This window comes from Corythoichthys intestinalis, chromosome 3 (assembly GCF_030265065.1).
Source record: "Corythoichthys intestinalis isolate RoL2023-P3 chromosome 3, ASM3026506v1, whole genome shotgun sequence".
NCBI lineage: Eukaryota > Metazoa > Chordata > Actinopteri > Syngnathiformes > Syngnathidae > Corythoichthys > Corythoichthys intestinalis.
Window position 1 is genome coordinate 23,182,795 of NC_080397.1, and position 20,710 is coordinate 23,203,504.

Sequence of the window (20,710 nt, forward strand, 5' to 3'; positions counted from 1 at the left end):
TGGAAAATAAGTATTTGGTCAATATCAAAACTTCATCTCAAGCTTTTCACACACTGTTGCTGGTATTTTGGCCCATTCCTCCATGCAGATCTCCTCTAGAGCAGTGATGTTTTGGGGCTGTTGTAGGGCAACATGGACTTTCAACTCCTTCCCCAGATTTTCTTTGGGGTTGAGATCTGGACACTGGCTAGGCCACTCCCGGACCTTGAAATGCTTCTTACGAAGCAACTCCTTTATTGCCCTGGCTGTGTGTTTGGTATCATTGTCATGCTGAAAGACCCAGCATGTCTCATCTTCAATGCCCTTGCTGATGGAAGGAGATTTTCACTCAAAATCTCTCGATACATGGCCCCATTCATTCTTTCCTTTACACAGATCAGTCGTCCTGGTCCCTTTGCAGAAAAACAGCCCCAAAGCATGATGTTTCCACCCCCATTCTTCACAGTGGATATGGTGTTCTTCGGATACAATTCAGTATTCTTTGTCCTCCATACATGAGAACCTGTGTTTCTAACAAAAAGTTCTATTTTGGTTTCATCTGATCATAACACATTCTCCCAGTCCTCCTCTGGATCATCCAAATGCTCTCTAGTGAACCGCAGACGGGCCTGGACGTGTACTTTCTTCAGCAGGGCGACACGTCTGGCAGTGCAGGATTTGAGTCCCTGGCGGCGCATTGTGTTACTGATAGTAGCCTTTGTTACTGTGGTCCCAGCTCTTTGTAGGTCATTCACTAGGTCCCACTGTGTGGTTCTGGGATTTTTGCTCACCGTTCTTGTTATCATTTTGATGCCACGGGGTGAGATCTTGCATGGAGCCCCAGATCGAGGGAGATTATCAGTGGTCTTGTATGTCTTCCATTTTCTAATAATTGCTCCCACAGCTGATTTCTTCACACCAAGTGTTTTACCTATTGCAAATTCAGTCTTCCCAGCCTGGTGCAGGTCTACAATTTTGTCTCTGATGTCCTTCGACAGCTCTTTGGTCTTGGCCATAGTGGAGTTTGTAGTGTGACTGACTGAGGTTGTGGACAGGTGTCTTTTATACTGATAATGAGTTAATTAATACAGGTAACGAGTGGAGCCTCGTTAGACCTCGTTAGAAGAAGTTAGACCTCTTTGACAGCCAGAAATCTGGCTTGTTTGTAGGTGACCAAATACTTATTTTCCAGTCTAATTTGGAAATAATTTTTTTAAAAATCAAACAATGTGATTTTCTGTTTTTTTGTTGTTGTTTTTTTTCCACATTCTGTCTCTTATGGTTGAGGTTTACCCATGTTGACAATTACAGGCCACTCTAATCTTTTCAAGTAGGAGAACTTGCACAATTGGTGGTTGACTAAATACTTATTTGCCCTACTGTTTTGTGTGGGGAAAAAAGGGAAAAGCCATGTCTTAAATGTATCTCTTTCCAATGCTGTTAAAACGCTAATAACGAGGGATCTCTGTATTTTATTTTACATGCCTTTCTGAAAGGTGTGTAGGCACTTGATTCAGATGTTACCTATATTCACGTACTCCTACTGAATTTTTGACACCCCCCCCAAAAAAACAATTTTATACCCCAATTTATGCCAATGCTAGCGGCTAGTCACATTCCTTATTCATATTTAGCCAATTACTTATTGATAGCTAACTCCGAAATCATTGGTGAGTTGAATTTAAGACACACGTTATTTTGAACAGCAATGCCAAATTTATGGATTTTTCATCTAAAAACATGAAATGAGCACTTACAAATAAGTGATTACCAGTGATGCTGTACTGTATAACTCTAATATCTTCAATATCTTATTATTTATGTTAAGCGAAATCCAGAAACAATGCTGTTTTAATTTTTTTTTTTTTTAATGCAGGTGTTTTCTGCATTTGATTTTCAATTTGTTTTAGTCTTAAACATCCAATTAACTCTTGTCAAAACTGGACGTCATTTTTTTCTTTTTTTTAATTAGGCAGCTAAATGAAGATAATTAAGTCACTTGTAATCTAACTTTGTTGATTTTAAAATTAAAATAATCATTAAAGCAATTGCAATACGTTATTTTTTAATCAAGTAATTAGCAAAATATTTTTTTCAAGATAACTAAGGTTTGATTTTTTGCATCCACGACCCATGCGACTGCCCACATGGCCTTTCATACAAGTGTTCGAGTTGCCTTATTTTTGAGGGCAAGTATTGAAACATCACGATAATTGTTATACGTCAAATCGGAAAGACCTTTAGAATTTTGGCCTGTCCAATCTTAGTTGACACTTTTAGCTGACAGATGCCAGCCTAAAGGATTTGCTTTGATTTTGGAACTCATCATGTGATCTTCAAAATTAGCAGCCATTAATTTTACCTTCACGCTGATGTGGCCAGGTGGTGTTTCCTCGGGTGGCGAGGGTTTGCAAGAATGACAGAGGCGGCTCACCTCGCGTTCTAGAGAAGCAATGGACGTCGTTCCTCAAGTCCCGCTTGAACTGCTCCATCCCTGGGGACTCCCATTTTTACTTCAACATCCTGCAGGCTGTGACGGACGTAATTCACATTAACGGGAAGGATGTCGTGATGGCCACATTCTCCACACCGTACAACAGGTAGCTATTGTTTTAGAGATTTTATTCCAGATAATCTCAATTTTTTTTGTCTGCAGGGACCACTTAATTGGCGGAATTTTTTTCAGAGGCCCCTTTGTAATCCTAACTCCAAATTAACTTTCCTACGTGTACACATCAAATGTGAGGATAAGAAAGTTACCTGTTTACAAGAAACCTTATATTATGTTAACAATTTAATATTTCATAGATTAAAAAAAAAAGTTGTAATGTGAAGATAAAGTAAGGCTATTTTGCTTCTACTCAAACCATGCGGACCCCTGTTTGAGACTAATGGCATTTTAAATGGGGGGATATCTACTATTTTTCAGCCATATGGTATAATTATAAAACACATTCAAGTAACAATTTTGCCTTGAGTTGATTTATCAAATGTATATATTTCATGCATGATTTAATGTAAACTGTAAATTAGCTGGAAATGGGATTTTATGTCTCTAAGAATCCCCCCCCACGACACTCTCACTTTTTGTCATTTTTCACCACTCTCTCACCACCAAGTCCAGCCATTTCTGACGAAGTGCTTTGTTCCTGTGGTAGTGTGAAAAGAGGAAAGTCCTTTGCATCCAAAAATGCATTTCCTCGTCGAAATTTTGGAAAATTATTCGATTTAAAATGCAGCTGTCTTTCTCCGACTTGTAGTCCACCCAAGCGTGAAGTGTTAGCTAAGCATTACATGAGGGGAAGGAGAGGCGGGGCGCGGGTTAGGCGAGCAGTCGGGCTCTCGTCAGGGCAGAGGAGGAGCTCGGGGAAAGAGGCGGAGGTAGGTCCCACCGAACGTTTCAACAGTCTCCACCTGCAGATAAGACTGAATGGAAGATTTCTCAAACATAGGTGAATGTTCAGAAAACCACTCCGACTGTGTATTTAACCAGGGAATGATCATATAACATGATTAAAAGCTCAAAAAAGTGAAATTTGCATGCACGCCTCACCCCACACTCACACAAGGTAACTTCTCCAAAGATCAGACACAGATCAAAAGCACATTTTTGTATGTGTGCATCAACAACGACTTTGCATTCATTAACTCAATTATCAAAACAAGAGCTCATCCACACGATGACAGGGCCGACCTTTGCAAGATCTAAGTGTGTGCGTGCATGGAGCCTCGTGGCGATGTGAGAGTCCACTGGGTCAACATTTACATCTCCAATCAAAACAGACCCGCTGCCCTTTTGCCGTGCAGGTGCTTAACCTCATTTCGTTTGCACAATTTGTATTCAGTAAGACCTTCATATTCATAGGCAGCATCTAAATTGAAAATTACCACCAAGCCATAGGGCTCCCAAGTATTATTGTTCATTTTATGACTTCTTTTTTTAAGCAGATAAGACAATTGCTCGTGACACTGCAATTGAGCGTGTTTAATGGATCCATGAAGCGGCGCCGCTGAATTTTTTCATAAGTGCCATGTTTGTTGCGTGCGTTTCCATTTTATCAATAATGGTGGTGAATTAGAGGGAGCATATTTAGACTATAGGCAGCAGATGGGTTAAGTCATTTAATGACGTTCAGCCTGTCGTCATTTACAGAAAGCAAGACCATTTGGAATACACATACTGTATCTATACAGTATATTAACGAACCTTTTTTTTTTTTTTTAAACCTGTCCTGTTCAGCTGTTTGACACGGAGAATGGAAGTCTAAGTGTCCGGTTGGTCTGAACAGTTTTAACGTTTCACATGGGAGTATGACATACTCCCATTGTAATCATTCAACATAGCTCGTTTATTAAGACAAAGCAGTGAACAGGAACGAGTTAACGGGGAACGAAGAAAAGAAACACAAGAAAAGAAGCACAAACAACAACAAGAAATACATTGAACGCCTGCACTAACTATGAATATGTTGATGCTATCGTCAGCTAGATGTATTTCCGATTGACACCATGTGGGGAGCCTGTTGACCAGAGAAAGAAGCGGGGGGGGGGGGGGGGGGTGTACACAAATCAGCTCTGTAACATAGAAACCAGTAATCGTGTGAATCCCTTGAGTGTAAGCCCGTTGGCAACCGACCCTACGCTGCCCCATCGCCAATCCCTGCGCGGGCCCCATCAAACATGCGACAGCCACGCAGGCGAGCGAAGACGCCGCGTGGACGCCACCCCAGGGCCCATCCCCCACACAGCCAGCCCGGGGAGGGCGGTCGGAGGGGGAAGGAGCTAGTGCAGTTCATCCCTCCTCCCGCGGCCCAGCAAAGGCCATCGTCACCCCCTCGGATCTTGGGTGGGTCCCCGGGCCACCCGCGCCCCCATCAACCGACCTTCAGCGATGGGAAAAGGGAACGCACCCCCAACCCCATTCCCACCTCCTTTCGCCCACCCGGCCCACGAGCCACAGCCCCCCCAACTGGCACGGCACACCATGGGACCCCCCAACGACCCACCAAGCCCAGGGCAGGGCACGGTCCCCCTTATGGGGCAGACGACACCCAGCCGACACACCGGCGTCCAACCAGCGACCCGCGACGCAGTGCAGGGCGGATAACCAGGCAGAGAATAGATGGGAAGGTGGAAGCAGGGGCAGGCCGAGGGGCCGCTGCGGGGTGGCGCGAGATCGGAGCCGCGACCTCCCCCCACTCCTGCGGCTGGCAACCTAGGCAGAGGGGAGGCCACTCCCCAGGAGCCACACCATAGAGAGGGACCCACCTACCAATGGGATTGTGTGTGGAGGGCAGTGCAATGTATGCATTAAAATAAGAGAGCTCAGCTTGGGGCAGTGGTACCGCTGCATGGAATTTCTACCCATTTGGGCTTGTTCATTTGAAAAGTAGCTCCTAAGCCGAAAAAGTGTGGATAACCCTGGTCTAACATCACTATTGTAGACAACAATGTCTGTAATTTTCAAGCCCACCATAATACCATCAGTGTCAGTGCTTGTGTCTTCACGATGATCTTTAGCCATGATGCAATGGCCTGAAAATCCAGCCCGATCATTCCAAAACGCACTTCGTTATGAAAGAAAGTCTGTTACACTTGGATTTTCTGATTGTGGACTTGCTGTAAAATAGCAAAAAGTGACTCATAAATATGCTATGCATAGAGGCAAACAGCTGCTATCATTGATCGGGATTTTTCCATTGTTAAGTGAATAGCAATAATAAAATAATCTGTTGTCCATCACAGTTGGCTTGTGATGAACGTTGATGGCCTCGAGGCTTTCGGAGAGATGGAGTCATGGTGTCCTCATAGGACTTGGCAGGCCTTGAACATTGCAGCTTTCATATTTAATGGCACATTGCTAAATATAGCATACGTAACTCAAATAGACTTAAATCAAAACAGTAGTCGAAAACATAAACATCCGCCAGTTATCCAAGTGAAAGACTGCGCTTAAATTAATTGGCGTAACAGCACAGCGTGGTTTGCCAATGCCCAATGTGAATCAAATATTTGTACCACAACGAACCTGCAGCACTACATCACTTTATTTCTGCAGACTTTTCCTAGTTGTTTTCTCATTCATTCCTGTAGTCCAGTCATTGGCGAATCAGTAAAGACTGAAATACTGTTTTTATTTTGTGGGGATCACATTGGTTTAAATCATTGTGCATACAGTAACTCATCCTTAATTCGTTGGCTGTCATTGACGGCGAAAGATGTTCAAGCCATTTGAACAGGGTCCACTGGCTGTGAATGATTATGTTTCGGTGCCAGTGATGATGACAGACGTTCAATACATTTTAACTGAAATGAATTGCACGTCTATTGCCGTCACTTGTGTGTTCATATTTGCTTGGAGGTCAGATTATTTGAATGGCTCAATTTGCATTATTTAAAAAACGGCACTTTAACACCAAGTCATTAATAAAATGGGTTGTCCAAACTTTTTGCAAAAGGGGCCAGATTTGGTGTGGTAAAATTGTGGGGGGACGACCTTGGCTGACGTCCTTTACGTAGAACAATATATTTAAGCAAATTTTAACAAGCCATTCTGTGTGTCACATTTGCTTTATTATTTTTTAAAATAATTTCAACAATCTCGCAACTAGCCTTTGTGGCATTCTCTTTCGACTCTTGGGCTCTTGCGAAATACTGCTGCTGTGAAATTAAACTAGCTTCAAGTCACTTCAATTTCTCGCTACGTATCTTCCCTGTAATCTTGTCGTACATGTCAGCGTGTCTTGTTTGGTAATATCGCCTCACATTGAAGTCTTTAAAAACAGCGACTGTCTCTTTGCAAATGAGGCAGACAGTTGTTTCGTATTTCAATGAAGAAATAGTCCAATTTCCACCTATCCTTGAAGCGTCGGCCGTCGCAGTCAACTTTCTTTTTTTCGGTGATTGTCGCCATTTTAGAAAATTGGGAGTAAAGGGTCACACGGGGTAATGTTGCTTAGAGTGCTGCTGCATTTTAGAAGGTAAATGAGCAGCATTTAGTGTATTAGATACTTCATATGCTGGTAGCCGTACTGCTGACCAATTTATTAAGTCTGTGTGTGGGCCAGACTTTGGTGATTTTATGACAGAGGCAGGGGGCCGGGTAAAATTTGACCACGGGCCGCATTTAGCCCCCGGGCCGGACTTTGGACATGTCTGGTTTATATTATTCACAGACAATGTCTCAGATTTAAATATGATCTAGAAACCCTAGCAGAAAACTGTATTCATCTGACTTTGACTTCTTACTGTGATTATATTGTGATAAATATTTTAAGAAATAAAGCTCTTGTGTTGACTTGGGGCAGTAATCTGTGTTAGCATGAAAAATAAACAGACCTCCACTGACTCTGCAGTCAAAGAGTACACAGCATTTGGTCTCTGTCCAATGTGGTTCAATCGCTCCTTGGAGTCTAGGACAACGCAATGATGAGGTTTAATGGACTTCAAAACCTATAAGTGCTAGGATCAAGCTGTTAATGTTAAGCCATCTTCACACACTGAGAACATACCACAAATACTAAGCCTTTATTTAGAACCGGTACAATTATGTGGTCAAAAATACCTTGAATACTTTGAATGAATGATTGGTTCAGCCTACAATACTACAAGTTTAATATTCATAAAGCTTAGATATGGCATTTTTATAGTGACTTGTCAACACTAAAATTTAAATTTGTACAGCTGAAGCCAAATCCCTACAGAGTTTGAATCTGTTTTTCTGTCTTGCTGTGCTATTCCCTGGCTTGGAAAGGTAGATTTTTGATGTGTTCGTTCATCAGGGCTTTTTTGCTGTGTTTGTGCGTTGGCAGCATTCCAGGCTCGGCCGTGTGTGCCTATGACATGGCGGAGGTGGCCAACGCGTTCACCGGGCGTTTCAAAGAGCAAAAATCCCCAGACTCCACCTGGACGCCTTTTCCTGAGGAGAGGGTTCCAAAGCCAAGGTACCACTGAAGCTAATTAATCAGTGTCCACAAACAGACCTGCGCACACAGTGCAATCTGTCACATTATTATGTCTACCAAGTGTGTTGCAGTGAGGAATTTTCTTCCCACTTGTGTATTTGTTAGTTGGCTGCTTAAAGTAAGTTACAGAAGCATTTATATTAGAGATGTGACCGAAAATTCGGCACCGAAAACGATCGACCGAAAATAGCTAAAAATGCATTATCAGATTTCGGTTTTGAAGACCAAAAGTTTACCACTGAATAGTGTGAAGAATTTTAGTCCTCTTGTGGTGACGTGATCAAAACACAGCGAGAAGCAACACGCTGGCTGACGCTGTCTCACTAACACTATTGGCTCACAGCCAACATGGCCGCAATTTGGAAGTATTTTGAGGTATCAAATATATATAAATTATTAAATTAAGGAAAATGAAATAAATTTCATCGCTGCTTCACGCTCGTTCTGAAGTTGCTTCCATCGATGTACCATGTTACATAGAGTACAGTGCATTTGAGCCCGTACACGAATACTGTAGTTTGGAGTGAACAGTATACAAATAAAGTAGTACTGTGTTTAAATGGAATTAGTACAATACTTTTACGGCACGACTTTTTGTCACATTTTGTCCCGCGATTTCCACACCCCCTCTGCCAGTTGCTGGGAGCGACTTCGCTCGGCCTTGTCATCGTAGGACTTGGCCCACTCGCCTAGCTCTCGATCGATTCCATTTGTTCCACAAGAAAACATTGAGTCTTATTGTAAGGAATAGATTGTAATAAAAAGCCTCGTAAAGAGCTTTACTAGTTTCGGCAAGAACTGATGTTTTTTGTTGTTGTGAACTATAGTTCCACACTAACGTACATCATGATCGCGTTTAGCTTAGCAATTGCAGGCGTGAGACCCATCTCGTCATAGAACAATTCGGAATATGGTTGCGTACTTGTGAGAAGGCACCATGTTTTATTTAAGCCTGTTATTAAAAAAAACAACAACAACAACAAAACATTGGGATATTGTTTAAAAGGTACTGGATCAGAAAATAATATTATTACTAGTAATATTAGTATTAGTTATATTATATAATATTAGTAATAGTAATAATATTATTACTTTTTTTTTTTTTTTTTTTTAAAGAGACAAAATGCATTGTATACATGAGTATTATTCGGCTTTTCAGTGTTCAAGTGTTTCAAATATTCGGTTCTCGGTTTCGGACAAGAATTTTGCTTTCGGTACATCCCTAATTTGTATGAGTGCAAGTTTTAAAAATCCGAGTGATAAGACTTAACTTTCACTCCATTTGACGTGAAGGTACAGCTCTATGCACATCCTGAACTGAATGGGAGGGCTGGGGTGGATCAAAGATCAGATATAGCTGAGAACTTTATTTTTTATTGTTATAATACCACATTTCGACCGTATGGTATCACACCTATCTAGTTTATTAAAAGTGCAAGAAGTAAAAAAAAACCTAACGCTCTTTAAATTGTTGGGGGGGCTCTTTGAAATGGGTGCAACAAGTTTATGATTTCTGTATTTTTTTTAACACTATATTTTTCCAGAAGGATGCATTTTTATTCTATTTTTTTGACAGTTTGGAAACCTTCCCCCACCCCAAAGACCCATACATGATTCAGTTCTATCGTTCTCAATGGACCCAAAAGAAGGCTATTAACAAAAAAGTTGTAGGACCAAAAAAAATCAAGATCTTGACAAAATTTAGCTTATTGTTCTTTTCCATTCTGAATTATTGTTTTTGATGTGACAATCGACCAGTTACTCCTCCCAATTGTCTCTTCTCAAGTCATTATCCTGTTAACGTATGCATGGACAAACAAATACAAATTGATTTGAAAAAGATTGCTCAATTAACTCACATTTTAAGTAGGGCTTTGCTAGTACTATATTAGGTTACACTAGAACACACAGGCGATCCCTATCAAAGAGGAGCTCGCATCGAGAAATGAAGCATGAGATCATTTTACAGATGGCCGCCTCATTCCACAAATGCTTGAGCCTGATCAATCTAGTGCTTGCTAATTAGCCAGCAGAAAGATACTCGGCTCTTTTTCACAAAAATGAACAGATTTACTACAAAGACCAGGGTTAAAGTAATTGCTTCTTCTTTTCATGAGTGTGGGTTTGCTTGTGCTTCTGTATGACTGAAGAGTGGGTTCCTCAGCGACGAGCATCTTATTGTCCGATTGAGCGTAGGTGTGAACTAACACTCGCTTCCTCCTCCGGTCGGCTAAAGATCAGACAGCCAGGCGGTTGTTTTTGCTGTGATTTATTTCATTTTTATCCTCTAGCCTGTTTTATGTGGTGGCAAACAGACGCCGGGTTCAGCGGCACCCAGAGGTCCAGCCCTGCAGCAGACTGCTCCTCCATGTGTTAGCCTCCTTGTCGAACCGTTTACATGCTTCTCCTACGTAAGAAGTGTCTGTTTCCGTTCTGCTCACCATATGTCTGCGGACGTAAATGAAGCTATACTGCACTGAGACGTTTCCAACATTTGTGGGCCCTCATTTAGTGTGATTATGCAAATGTTGCCCCCTTAATAACATCCTCAAGTCGTCCGCCAAATGAAGCCCAATTGTGAGAAACGTGTTCTTTATGAAATCATACGGATAAATAGCAATGCTTGAAGTTATATTTTGCGGACTTTGGTCTTTCTCTGACTTGGTCCATTTATGTTCCTGCAGCTAAACCAGACATACACTGTCTCCCTTAAGTTCCGGGAGTCTCCCTGATATTGATAGTGGCTCCCTGATGCCCAGGAGTGGGCTAAAATATCCTGGAGTTTGTGACCATGCTAAGGAGTGTTTTTTTTTTTTTTTTGGTTTGGTGTTTTTTTGGACAATGCGAGTGATTTTTTTTTTACAATGCGAGTGAGCGTGCGCAGGCAAATTAATAACTTGAATCGGCTTGACAGAGAACGCGCTGATTGGTTTAGTCAGCAAAATTAGCCAATAAGAAGCTTTTATATGGCTTTCTCGTCATGGAAGTCAGTCAGTCACTCAGTCAAGGCAGGCGGCCTGCAAGATAGCAGAGAGTGAATCCTCCAGTAACTAACAAAAATACAAAATTGGTAACACTCTATAATAACTATCTGTTATAACTAGTTAATACATCATTCCTAGATTGTTTAATAAATGGTTTATTGTTGACTTTTAAAGTGTTTGTTAACAGTTTGCTGTGATGTATGGATATTAAATGCCCCTCGTAAATTCAGTTGATCCTGTGTTTAGCACAAAAAGTGTCACAAACTCATGGGTTTGTTCTAGTGTTTTGATGTTCTGCCATATGATGGCTCAGTGTGCATGTTTCTATGCACTCAACAAAATGTTTAACATTTCATCTTTGGTGTTTTTTTGGTAAAGTACAGCACACAGAAAGGCTTATGGGTGGACAAGCTTGAGGTACAAAAATTTGATATTTTACATATCACATCAAATTTCTGTACTTTGAACTTATATAACCTATTTGCAGTTCTTTAAAGTTTAGTAGATGGTTAGCAAACGGTTAACAACTGATCTGTAAAGTGTGAGTTCATATATTAAGGTTAGTTATGAGCTTATATATGTTATTCTAAAGTAGCACTTATTCCTCATTCACTAACAATTAAGAAATGAGGCGTAGTTGCACAACTGATACTTTAAATCATGAGTTAGTAATCTACTAATAACTTGTAAATTGTATATTACAAATTTATGATGTGTAGGTATAAATCATTAACATACAGCCTACAATTCATTTATTACTCAATAACCTTCAAGTTTATTTATGACATATTAACTATCTATAAAGCATCATTATAAATGCTTAACAAATTGTTAACTAACACTTCACAAATCAACAATGAATCATTTATTAACAGTTTACTAATGATCTATTAACTAGTTAATAGATATTATAAAGTGTTACCCAAAACTTATTTTATGGATGAATTTACTTAAGTATATCCCTGTATAGTTATGGTGAGAAATGATTAAACTGTGGTGAGGTGCACACGTTACCCACTGCAGACTTAATGATTTTGACAGAAATGTTAAAAAAGGCTAAGTTCAAAAGGCCATCACCTGCATTTTATGTCTGTAGGTGAATGACTCATAAAATTAAGCAAAACGTAGGCTACATTAATTAAAGGTTTGCCTGTAGTTAATTAATAGTAAATAAATAAAAAAATAAATGAATAAATAAATAATAAATGTATTTGTTATTTATTAAATTATTATTATTCATTTATTAATGATAAAAAGTTGGTCAAATTAAGTGGCCTTAAGTGTGTATGTATGGGGTACGGTTAGGGTGGACCAGGAATGGGCGGTTGGATTGGGTCAATAATCATTTCACTGAAATTCGTTTTTGGAATTTGGATGTCCGAGCCAAACACCGTGCGAAATAATGTTTAATTTTTTTAGGGAATGCTTTCTTACCTTTCTAAGTTCAGTCATTATTTAACAATTTTAGTTCACTAGTTGTTTAATGTGCTTAAACCCAGGCACACGCTATTAATGTACACTGAAGCTACTGACAGATTTCCAGTTAGCGTTGTCAAGGAGATAACAGTATAAGTTGAGTTGAGTGTCTTGACTCCCCCTGACATGCAAACTTAATCATCTGACTTTCTCAACCACAACATCTCAACTTTGATTTCAAATTGAATTCCATATGTCGGTGTCTGGTCCTTACATGTCTGCCACCTCATACATTCAGTAGCCAGCTGGCTAATAGTTCTAAGAGCGGGTGTGGATTTTATGGCGTGGCTTCGTATCAAAGACTTAGCTGTAAAAGTGTTTTACAAGCTCTCCGAGGTGAGATGCCTGCAAAGGGGAAGTGCTATCAAAAGCAGCTTCTCTTTTACAGCCATCTCACCTTTTCGGAGTAAAGATATCAGATAGATAGCATGTCACTTTATACTGTAACCAAAGAGAATCGGACACCACCTGTCCTCAAAGTGTTATACATAAACTACACACACACAATCTCATTAGATGCAAATAACTGTATCAAACATGCTGCTATTCGTTTAAGTGTTCATCACTGCATCCCATCATAACAGACACGTTTTATGTTTTGGTAATGACCTGAATGAGTTGAACAAAATGTTACAAACAGCTATAACAATGATGGATAAAAGTTATACACCACACATAAATAAATGCACAGTCACACACTTTGGAGTTTAGAGGCCCGTCAAGGTTGAACTATAACTACAATTCAATGACGGCCATTGTGTTATGTTTTCGTTGATTTTTTACTCAAACAAATGGGACTAAAATTTTTTGATTGTGGAATTGGAACAAATGGTTCAATCTTGACTCAAATGGCAAAGTACCGTATTGGCCCGAATATAAGACGGCCCTGATTATAGACCTCTTTTTCAATACTCAAGTTTGAAAAAAGACTTTTTGAACACCAAATTAATTTTTATACAGAAAATAATTACAGTATATCCAAAACAAATGATTATAACAATATATTTGAGAGAAAGAGCATGTTATTTATTGTTATTATTATTTATTCAAATCTTAATATCTGAACATTTAAATATGTAAACTAAAGTGCAATCACATTTGTAAAGGAATGGCTTCTGGTTTTTGAAATGTAAATAAACCTAAAAAATAAATCTACTGTGATAAAACAACAAAATAGCAATAAATGCATTAACCATCAAAGTGAAGTGTAACTGTAGTCATGTAACAAATACGAATAAGGAAAAACATTGCAATAAAATAGTGCAAACTGGTTAAACTTAGTAGCTGAGTTCTGTCATGACAGAACATCGCTTCAATGATTTCTGCCGCCATCTAATGTCGTGAATGGGTATAACATCTATACCGCGAATATAATACGACCCCCTTTTTTCAGTCTAATTTCAATGCAAAAAACACCGTCTTATATTCGGGCCAATACGGTAATTAAAAATTGATGATAGTAAATGATCAAAATCTTAATCTGGAGTCCATAGATGTTCAGTTGGTTGTTTTGTAGAAATTGACCATGTAGCTTTTACAAAATCATTCGCAAAAAAACAACCAACCAACAAACAAAAAACAAAGGCACTTGGCAAAGGTAATTACTAATCCTGATCTATCACAACATTATTTGATACAGCTCTAAGTTTGAGTGGATATGAACAGTCGGCATAACCATTCAGTGTCCAAAAAAGTAGCTGATTTAATTTTTGTCTTTTTCTTGCACATTTCCAGGCCTGGCACCTGTGCCGGCAGTCCATCGATGGAGAGGTACAAAGTCTCCAATGAGTTCCCCGACGACACACTCAACTTCATCAAGATGCATCCCCTAATGGATGAAGCAGTGCCTTCCATTGCCAACCGGCCCTGGTTCCTCAAGACCATGGTTCGGTAGGTATTACACACTCCAAAGACTTTTGTCACCGGAACCACTTCAGAGCGGCGCAATAATTAGTTGAAGTGCTACTCTGAGAGCCAGGCTCATTAAAACGCAGCGGCACTACGCCACAGGCCAGCTGGTGCCCTGTTTTTACTGTTTCGATATTCCCTTATACTGATCAAGACACAGTCAACAGTCTATGTTTTGTCTGATTTAAGTCAAAAGAGGTATAAATGTACATTTATTTTGAGTCAGATAGACACGGATGGACAGAGGATGTGTGATATCTGCTGAGGTCTCCACTTTCCAGTGATATGAAAATGGTTCAACATCTCCATTTTTTGTCATATTGCCAGAGGTGGTCATTGTGTTGCAAATCACAAGTAAGTCTCAATTCGCGAGTCAAGTTTCATGTCAAGACTGACAAGTTTCAAGTCCTACACTTCATGTTTTAAGAACTTTTGAGTCATTTTAAGATCATAGATATATAGTGGTACCTCTATTAATTTAATTTGTTCCAGGACCTCGTTTGTAAGTCCAAATAGTTGTATGTCGATCTGGATTTTTGCATAAGAATGTATCATAATTCAATTAATTTGTTCCACAGCTCAAAAACATATGCTCAATCCTTAATAAATACTTTAGGTACAATTACAAATAGCAATTATACATTGTAAAGCAAAAACATTATAAACAAATCGGAATAATAACAATAATAATGATAAATTGGAAACAAAAAAGTGTTTTTATTGTCACCTTAACTTATAAAGAATGGCGAATGGAGGTCGGAGGAGACGGCGGGTGGAGGTCCATATCAGCTAAACGCATTCCATTTCCTCCGAAATAGCGCTACGATGTTTAAAGAGGATAGTCGTTGGAAGCGTTGACCATTTTGATGGCGTCCATCTGCCTGAGAACCATTGAGATCGTAGACGTATTTTCGGCCGTATTGTCGAGCCAGTTCACTGACGCGCACACTACGCTCATATTTTTCTATCCATTCCTTCTTAATTTCAATGGTTAGCGTCACCTTTTTCCTTTTTTCACCACCTGCACTAACCTATTTGGGACCCATGTTGATTTGTCTCACAAGAAAATCTGCCATATTGCCATCTTGCTGGAAAACAATGAAATTACAACACTGTCGTAAATCATCGTATTTCGATCATGTCAGCATATGTCTAGACAAATGAAGACGTTGGATGTCAAAAGGATCGTATGTCAACACGTTCGTATGTCGAGGTACCACTGTACAGTATATTGAATATACACGTATGCTTTTAAAATCTGTTTTTATGTATCAATTTCATAAAAACAAGTAGTACAAGTGAATTAGCAATGTTAATCAATTACTTGAAACACCAAATGGAAGGACATGTTGAGTTTGACTCATGAGGTCATAATATGGATAGGACGCCATTCTCCTGTTACTTCAAATACACGATGTAACAATGGATATTATTGTAAATGATGTATTCTTGAAACAGATTAACCAAAATTCTGATTACTGCTAACACTGATAATTCTTCTTACGATTCTTTGCACTGTTCTGGTTCCTCTAAAGTCAGTGCATAACATTTTAACAGCAGTACATGTGGAGAACACACAGTCAGCCTAACAATTTTTAGGTTATTCCAATTGAATTGCTGGGGTGCTTGGCAAACCTTTGACAAGCCTCACTGGTGGTACCAGTGCAAAGCAGATGAGCCGCTTAAAGAATTCTTCCTGGCTTTTTGCAAGTTATCATCATCTTCATCGCACATCTTGCAGCGGTCTGACCTACTTACCGCCACGGCCCAGTTTAGAATATGAACACTTATCGTCAAGGTTAGAACTGCCATTCTCTTTTCATCACTGCACCGTGATGAAAATGCCCATATTTCTTTGGTTTTACATAATCCCTGTTTTATTTCATTGGAGATGACGTTGCAATGAGCAGTGTTTTGCACGCGAGTCAGCGGTTAAAGGCCCTTGTGTAAACTGAAAAAATAAGTGTTACTGAAGCGTATGTAGTGGAGGAGAGCAAGCCCTTTTATGATAGCTGTCAGTGTCTCATTGTAGAAGATGATTTGAAGATGAGCGAGACAACCGAAAACATGTGCAGTGATACCGTTTAAGACTACCTGGCATCCATTTTTGGCTCCTGCAACCTCAGCTGGCTGGGCACAATAAATCAAAGAATTTAAACGAGGAGTTCTCAAGAGATGGGAACAACAGAACATGTCCTTGAGACCGTCTTCTTTCGCTAAAATCAAATCCCACTGATGTTGGCCTTGGTTCCCCCCAGATTCTTGAATACACCAAAACCACATTTGCTCTTCAGACTGCTGTTATTGTTGATTTGATTTAGAGCTTCAAGAAATTTAAGAGACATTTAGAGCAAAGGCATGGCCAACAGGGTTAAGAGGATTTGACTTTCTTTTCATGAACCCATAATGTAAAGAGAGGGACCCTTCTTATTGCCTCAAGTTAATTTTGTGTCTTTCTATTGTCTATTATATTTCTTCTTTAGATTGTGCTTTCTTCTTTACATTGCGTGCACATATCTGTATATGGTAGGACGCAGTGATTGACCACTTCAGAGGACCAAAGGCTAGGTTCATACCACAGGTCTTAATGCACAAATCCGATTTTTTTGTCATATCGTTTTTTTGGCGCGCCCGTTCAGACTGCCTTTGTCCATTGAGATCATTCAAGTATTACGCATGCGCATTAATTCGCAGTCCGACACGCGCTGAGCAAGAGGACCCTTATGCGCAGAAGCATCAAAACAAATGACCACACATGCTGGCTGTCATCCGTCATTCCAGGGATATCATATTTTGCTTTTCAAAAAGAGGACACAAATAACAGACATAAATAATACCTGTTTGGGCTTTTTTTCAAAGTTTATATGGATCAATAGCATGTACGCACTGTCCGTGCATGACACACACACATACGGGCAGATCGCTCCAACTCTCGGCCGTGTAAGCAATGTTGAAATATTGCTCATACAGAGCAGAGAGAAAACCGATCATTCTCAGGCTTATCCTCAACCCATTTTTATTTTTTTTATGACTGCTGTCAAGCCCGGCCCTTCCCCAAAAGCCGTGTTCAATGCAAGCTAGGCGCAAATAACGCACAGCTGCACCGCTACCGTAGCGTCTCTCTCGCTATTTGATGACGCAATTTCTGCATGAATTCTGATTTGGGAGACTTGACAGTACAGACCGCCGCTACAGTCTGGAAAAATGTGGCCCAGATCAGATTTGAACCACATACGAAAGTGACCCAGATCGGATTTGAAATTATCAAGTTCTATGCGACATTTCACGTTCAGACCGTCAAGTTAATGCCTCACTCGAGTCGGAGAAACACGAAAAAATTGGATTTGTGCATTATAACCTATAGCAGGGGTGGGCAAACTGGTCCTCGAGGGCCGCAGTGGGTCCTGGTCTTTGTTCCAACTGACCCAGCACAGATAGTTTAACCAATGAGGTTTCAGCAGAAATGAGAAGCACCTGACTGCAATTAACTGATTGCACTTGTAAAACAGAAGATTGGTGAAAAGGTGTCCTCTTAATGGGTTGCAACAAAAACCCGCACCCACTGCGGCCCTTTGTGGAATAGTTTGCCCACCCCTGACCTATAGTATGAACCTAGCCAAAGTGTTACCATTCTACTTAAGCTTGTCACGTTAGTGTTACCCTCTTTAATGCTAGAAAAAAGGCAAAACATTAAATATAGGAAACATTAAATAAATATACAAACCCATTTACAAAATATATATATATATAATATGAATATATTCATTGTCTCCTTGTGCTCTGCGATTGGCTGGCAACCGATTCATGGTGTACCCTGCCTACTGGTCATGGTTAACTGTGATAGGCTGCAGCATGCCCGTGCTCTTAAGGGGCTTGGAAGATGAATGAATGAATGAATGAATGAATATATAGAGTACAGACCAAATGTTTGGACACATCTCTTTCAATGCAAGACAAATAAATCCCCCAAGTTGGGGGGAACCCATTGATCAAGCAAAAAATTCCACTAATCATCCCTGAAAAGGCATACCTGTGAAGTCAAAAGACATTTAGACTCCCTTTTGAAGCTAATCAAGAGAATGGCAAGAGTGTGCAAAAAAGTAATCAGAGCAAAGGGTGGGTATTTTACATATACTAGAATATTATACATGTTTTAGTTACTTCACCTTTTTTTTGCTAAGTACATAATTCTACATGTGTTCATTCAGTTTGATTATGCTCTGTGAGGATTTACAATGTAAATAGTCATGAAAATAAAGAAAACGCACGAATCAGAAGGTGTGTCCAAACTCTGGCCTGTTCTGTATATACTGTATATAATTTCTTTACAGTATTCAGTTTTTAGAAATCCTGTTTTCGTGGTTTTTGTGAGCTGGAAGCCCGAGATATGTGAAAAATAAACAAATCCTTGAAATCACTTAAAATGTGGGCCCTGAATCTGTAATCTGTGCCTATCTAACATTTGACCTTTTGAAAGGAACTATGGAAACAAATAAACTTTTCCATATACCTGTACAATGGTACCTCGACATACGATCGCTTCGACACACGATTTTTTTGACAGTCGACATAAAATTTGACTCGCCATTTGTTTCTACATCAGACGACATGCTTGAACTTTGTGATTTATGACAGCGCCGCAGTTTCTTTGTTTTGCCGCATGGCAGATTTTCTTGCGACAAAAATCAACATGCTTCCAAGAAGGTTAGTGAAGGTGGTGAAAAAAGGAAAAAGGTGATGCTTACCATTGAAATGAAGATGGAAATGATAGAAAAATATGAGCACTGTGTGCGCATCCGAGAAATGGCTCAACAATACGGCTGTAGAATGTCCACGATCTCGACGGTCCTTCTCCAACCTTCGTTCAGCAGTCTTTTTAAGTTAAGGTGACAATTACTTTGGTAACATCGCCAAAGAAATCGCCAGCTTTGTCAGGTTTTTAATCATTCATTTCAGAACTTGTGCAACACAACTCGTCTACTGTCCGCCACCGGTGACGCCAACAACAAAACATTAAAAGAGAAAGTAATAGCTCTACCGCACCTTTCTCAGTCTGTCACATCAGCCACACATTGCTTTCAGGTAGAGTCCGCAAAACACGTCTGTCACATTAGAAGCAGATTTGTTACTTTTATACAGAAGTTATTAAAAATATATTATTATTCTGATTTTTATTTATGATTTATTTAGTTTAATACAATGTAATTACCATTTGTAATAGTACCAGCAGTATTTATTAAAGATTTAGTGTAGGTTTATGGGCTGTGGAACAAATGAATGGAATTATAATGCATTGTTATGGGAAAATCCATCTCAACAAACGACCATTTCGACTTACAAACAAGGTCCCGGTACAAATTAACTTCATATGTGGAGGGTCTGTTGATTATCTACAGTTGATTTTACTGCTACATAAGTACTATGGTGATAAGTTCAGTTTACCCATGAGCTTCTAAAGGAGGATGGATGACGCTTAGCTTTCAACTTTCTCCTTGCAGATGTCAATAGACTTGGCTTCTTTTTATTCATTTATTTTATTTTATTTTTTTAAGTCATCTCACTCAATAAAATTATTGGAGCCCTGCTGTGGCCATTCCCCCTTTCGACTGCTGAGCTGCCTGATGAAAGGCACGCTGATTGAGCCTGTGATCTTTGTGCAATGTTACATGCTTTCATTTTGCCGGTGATAAATGAACAAACAGAACTCAGCGAAAGTTATCCAGAGGTGAGAGGTGGAAATCTGCAACTTTTTTTTTACCTGATGGTGCAATTTATTGCCATCTGTTACTCGTATGAACAATAAACGTGAAGCAGCAACTATGATCTTCATTTACCGGTAAGCCCGCTGCACTCCGAGCAATGCGGTGGAACATTTCCCAACCAAGAGATTGAGGACTGCACATCTGCAAACCTGATTCAATGGGGAAGAAATCAGACCCTATATTGACATCCGTCAATATTCTGTGCTTTTTTTTGTTTTATATTACACCGTAAAACATGGCGCGTACGTCAAGGAAGAATTGGATTGCCCTATTCACTGATTTATCATGTATTTAAAACAAATAATAATAATAATCAGAGGCGCTTTGGACTTGGTTTTCGATTGCACTTAAATATCCACAGCTGTCACCAATTTTGAATTTCAAATCAATAATTTGCAAAGAAATGTGAACCTTTGCATTTTTTGTATAATGTAATGAAATCAGCTAACATTGCTTTGATTTTCAATTTTCAATTTGAGGTGTTTGGAGATTTTTTTGAAAGTCCGGTCTCAATGCATGATTTTTCATCTATTTTGAGTTGTTCAGCTCAGCTCAGCTACCCAGAGTCATCGGTGTGTGTTATTGTCCAGGTTGCGGTCATAAACTAAAGTATTTAAAGAAGTTAATTGTTCTTTCC

The 20,710-nt window shown here is 39.6% G+C and overlaps 1 protein-coding gene across 4 annotated transcripts in view; it reads left to right on the forward strand.

Annotated features, from left to right (window-relative positions):
• Positions 1 to 20,710, forward strand: part of sema6a (sema domain, transmembrane domain (TM), and cytoplasmic domain, (semaphorin) 6A) — a 242,861-nt gene that overhangs the window by 156,635 nt on the left and 65,516 nt on the right. For all 4 annotated transcript variants that reach the window (XM_057831645.1, XM_057831646.1, XM_057831648.1 and 1 more), the window contains 3 exons: positions 2,362 to 2,579; positions 7,791 to 7,922; positions 14,138 to 14,293. In XM_057831645.1, the coding sequence (XP_057687628.1) occupies positions 2,362 to 2,579; positions 7,791 to 7,922; positions 14,138 to 14,293 (506 nt within the window). The remainder of the gene's footprint in view (positions 1 to 2,361; positions 2,580 to 7,790; positions 7,923 to 14,137; positions 14,294 to 20,710) is intronic.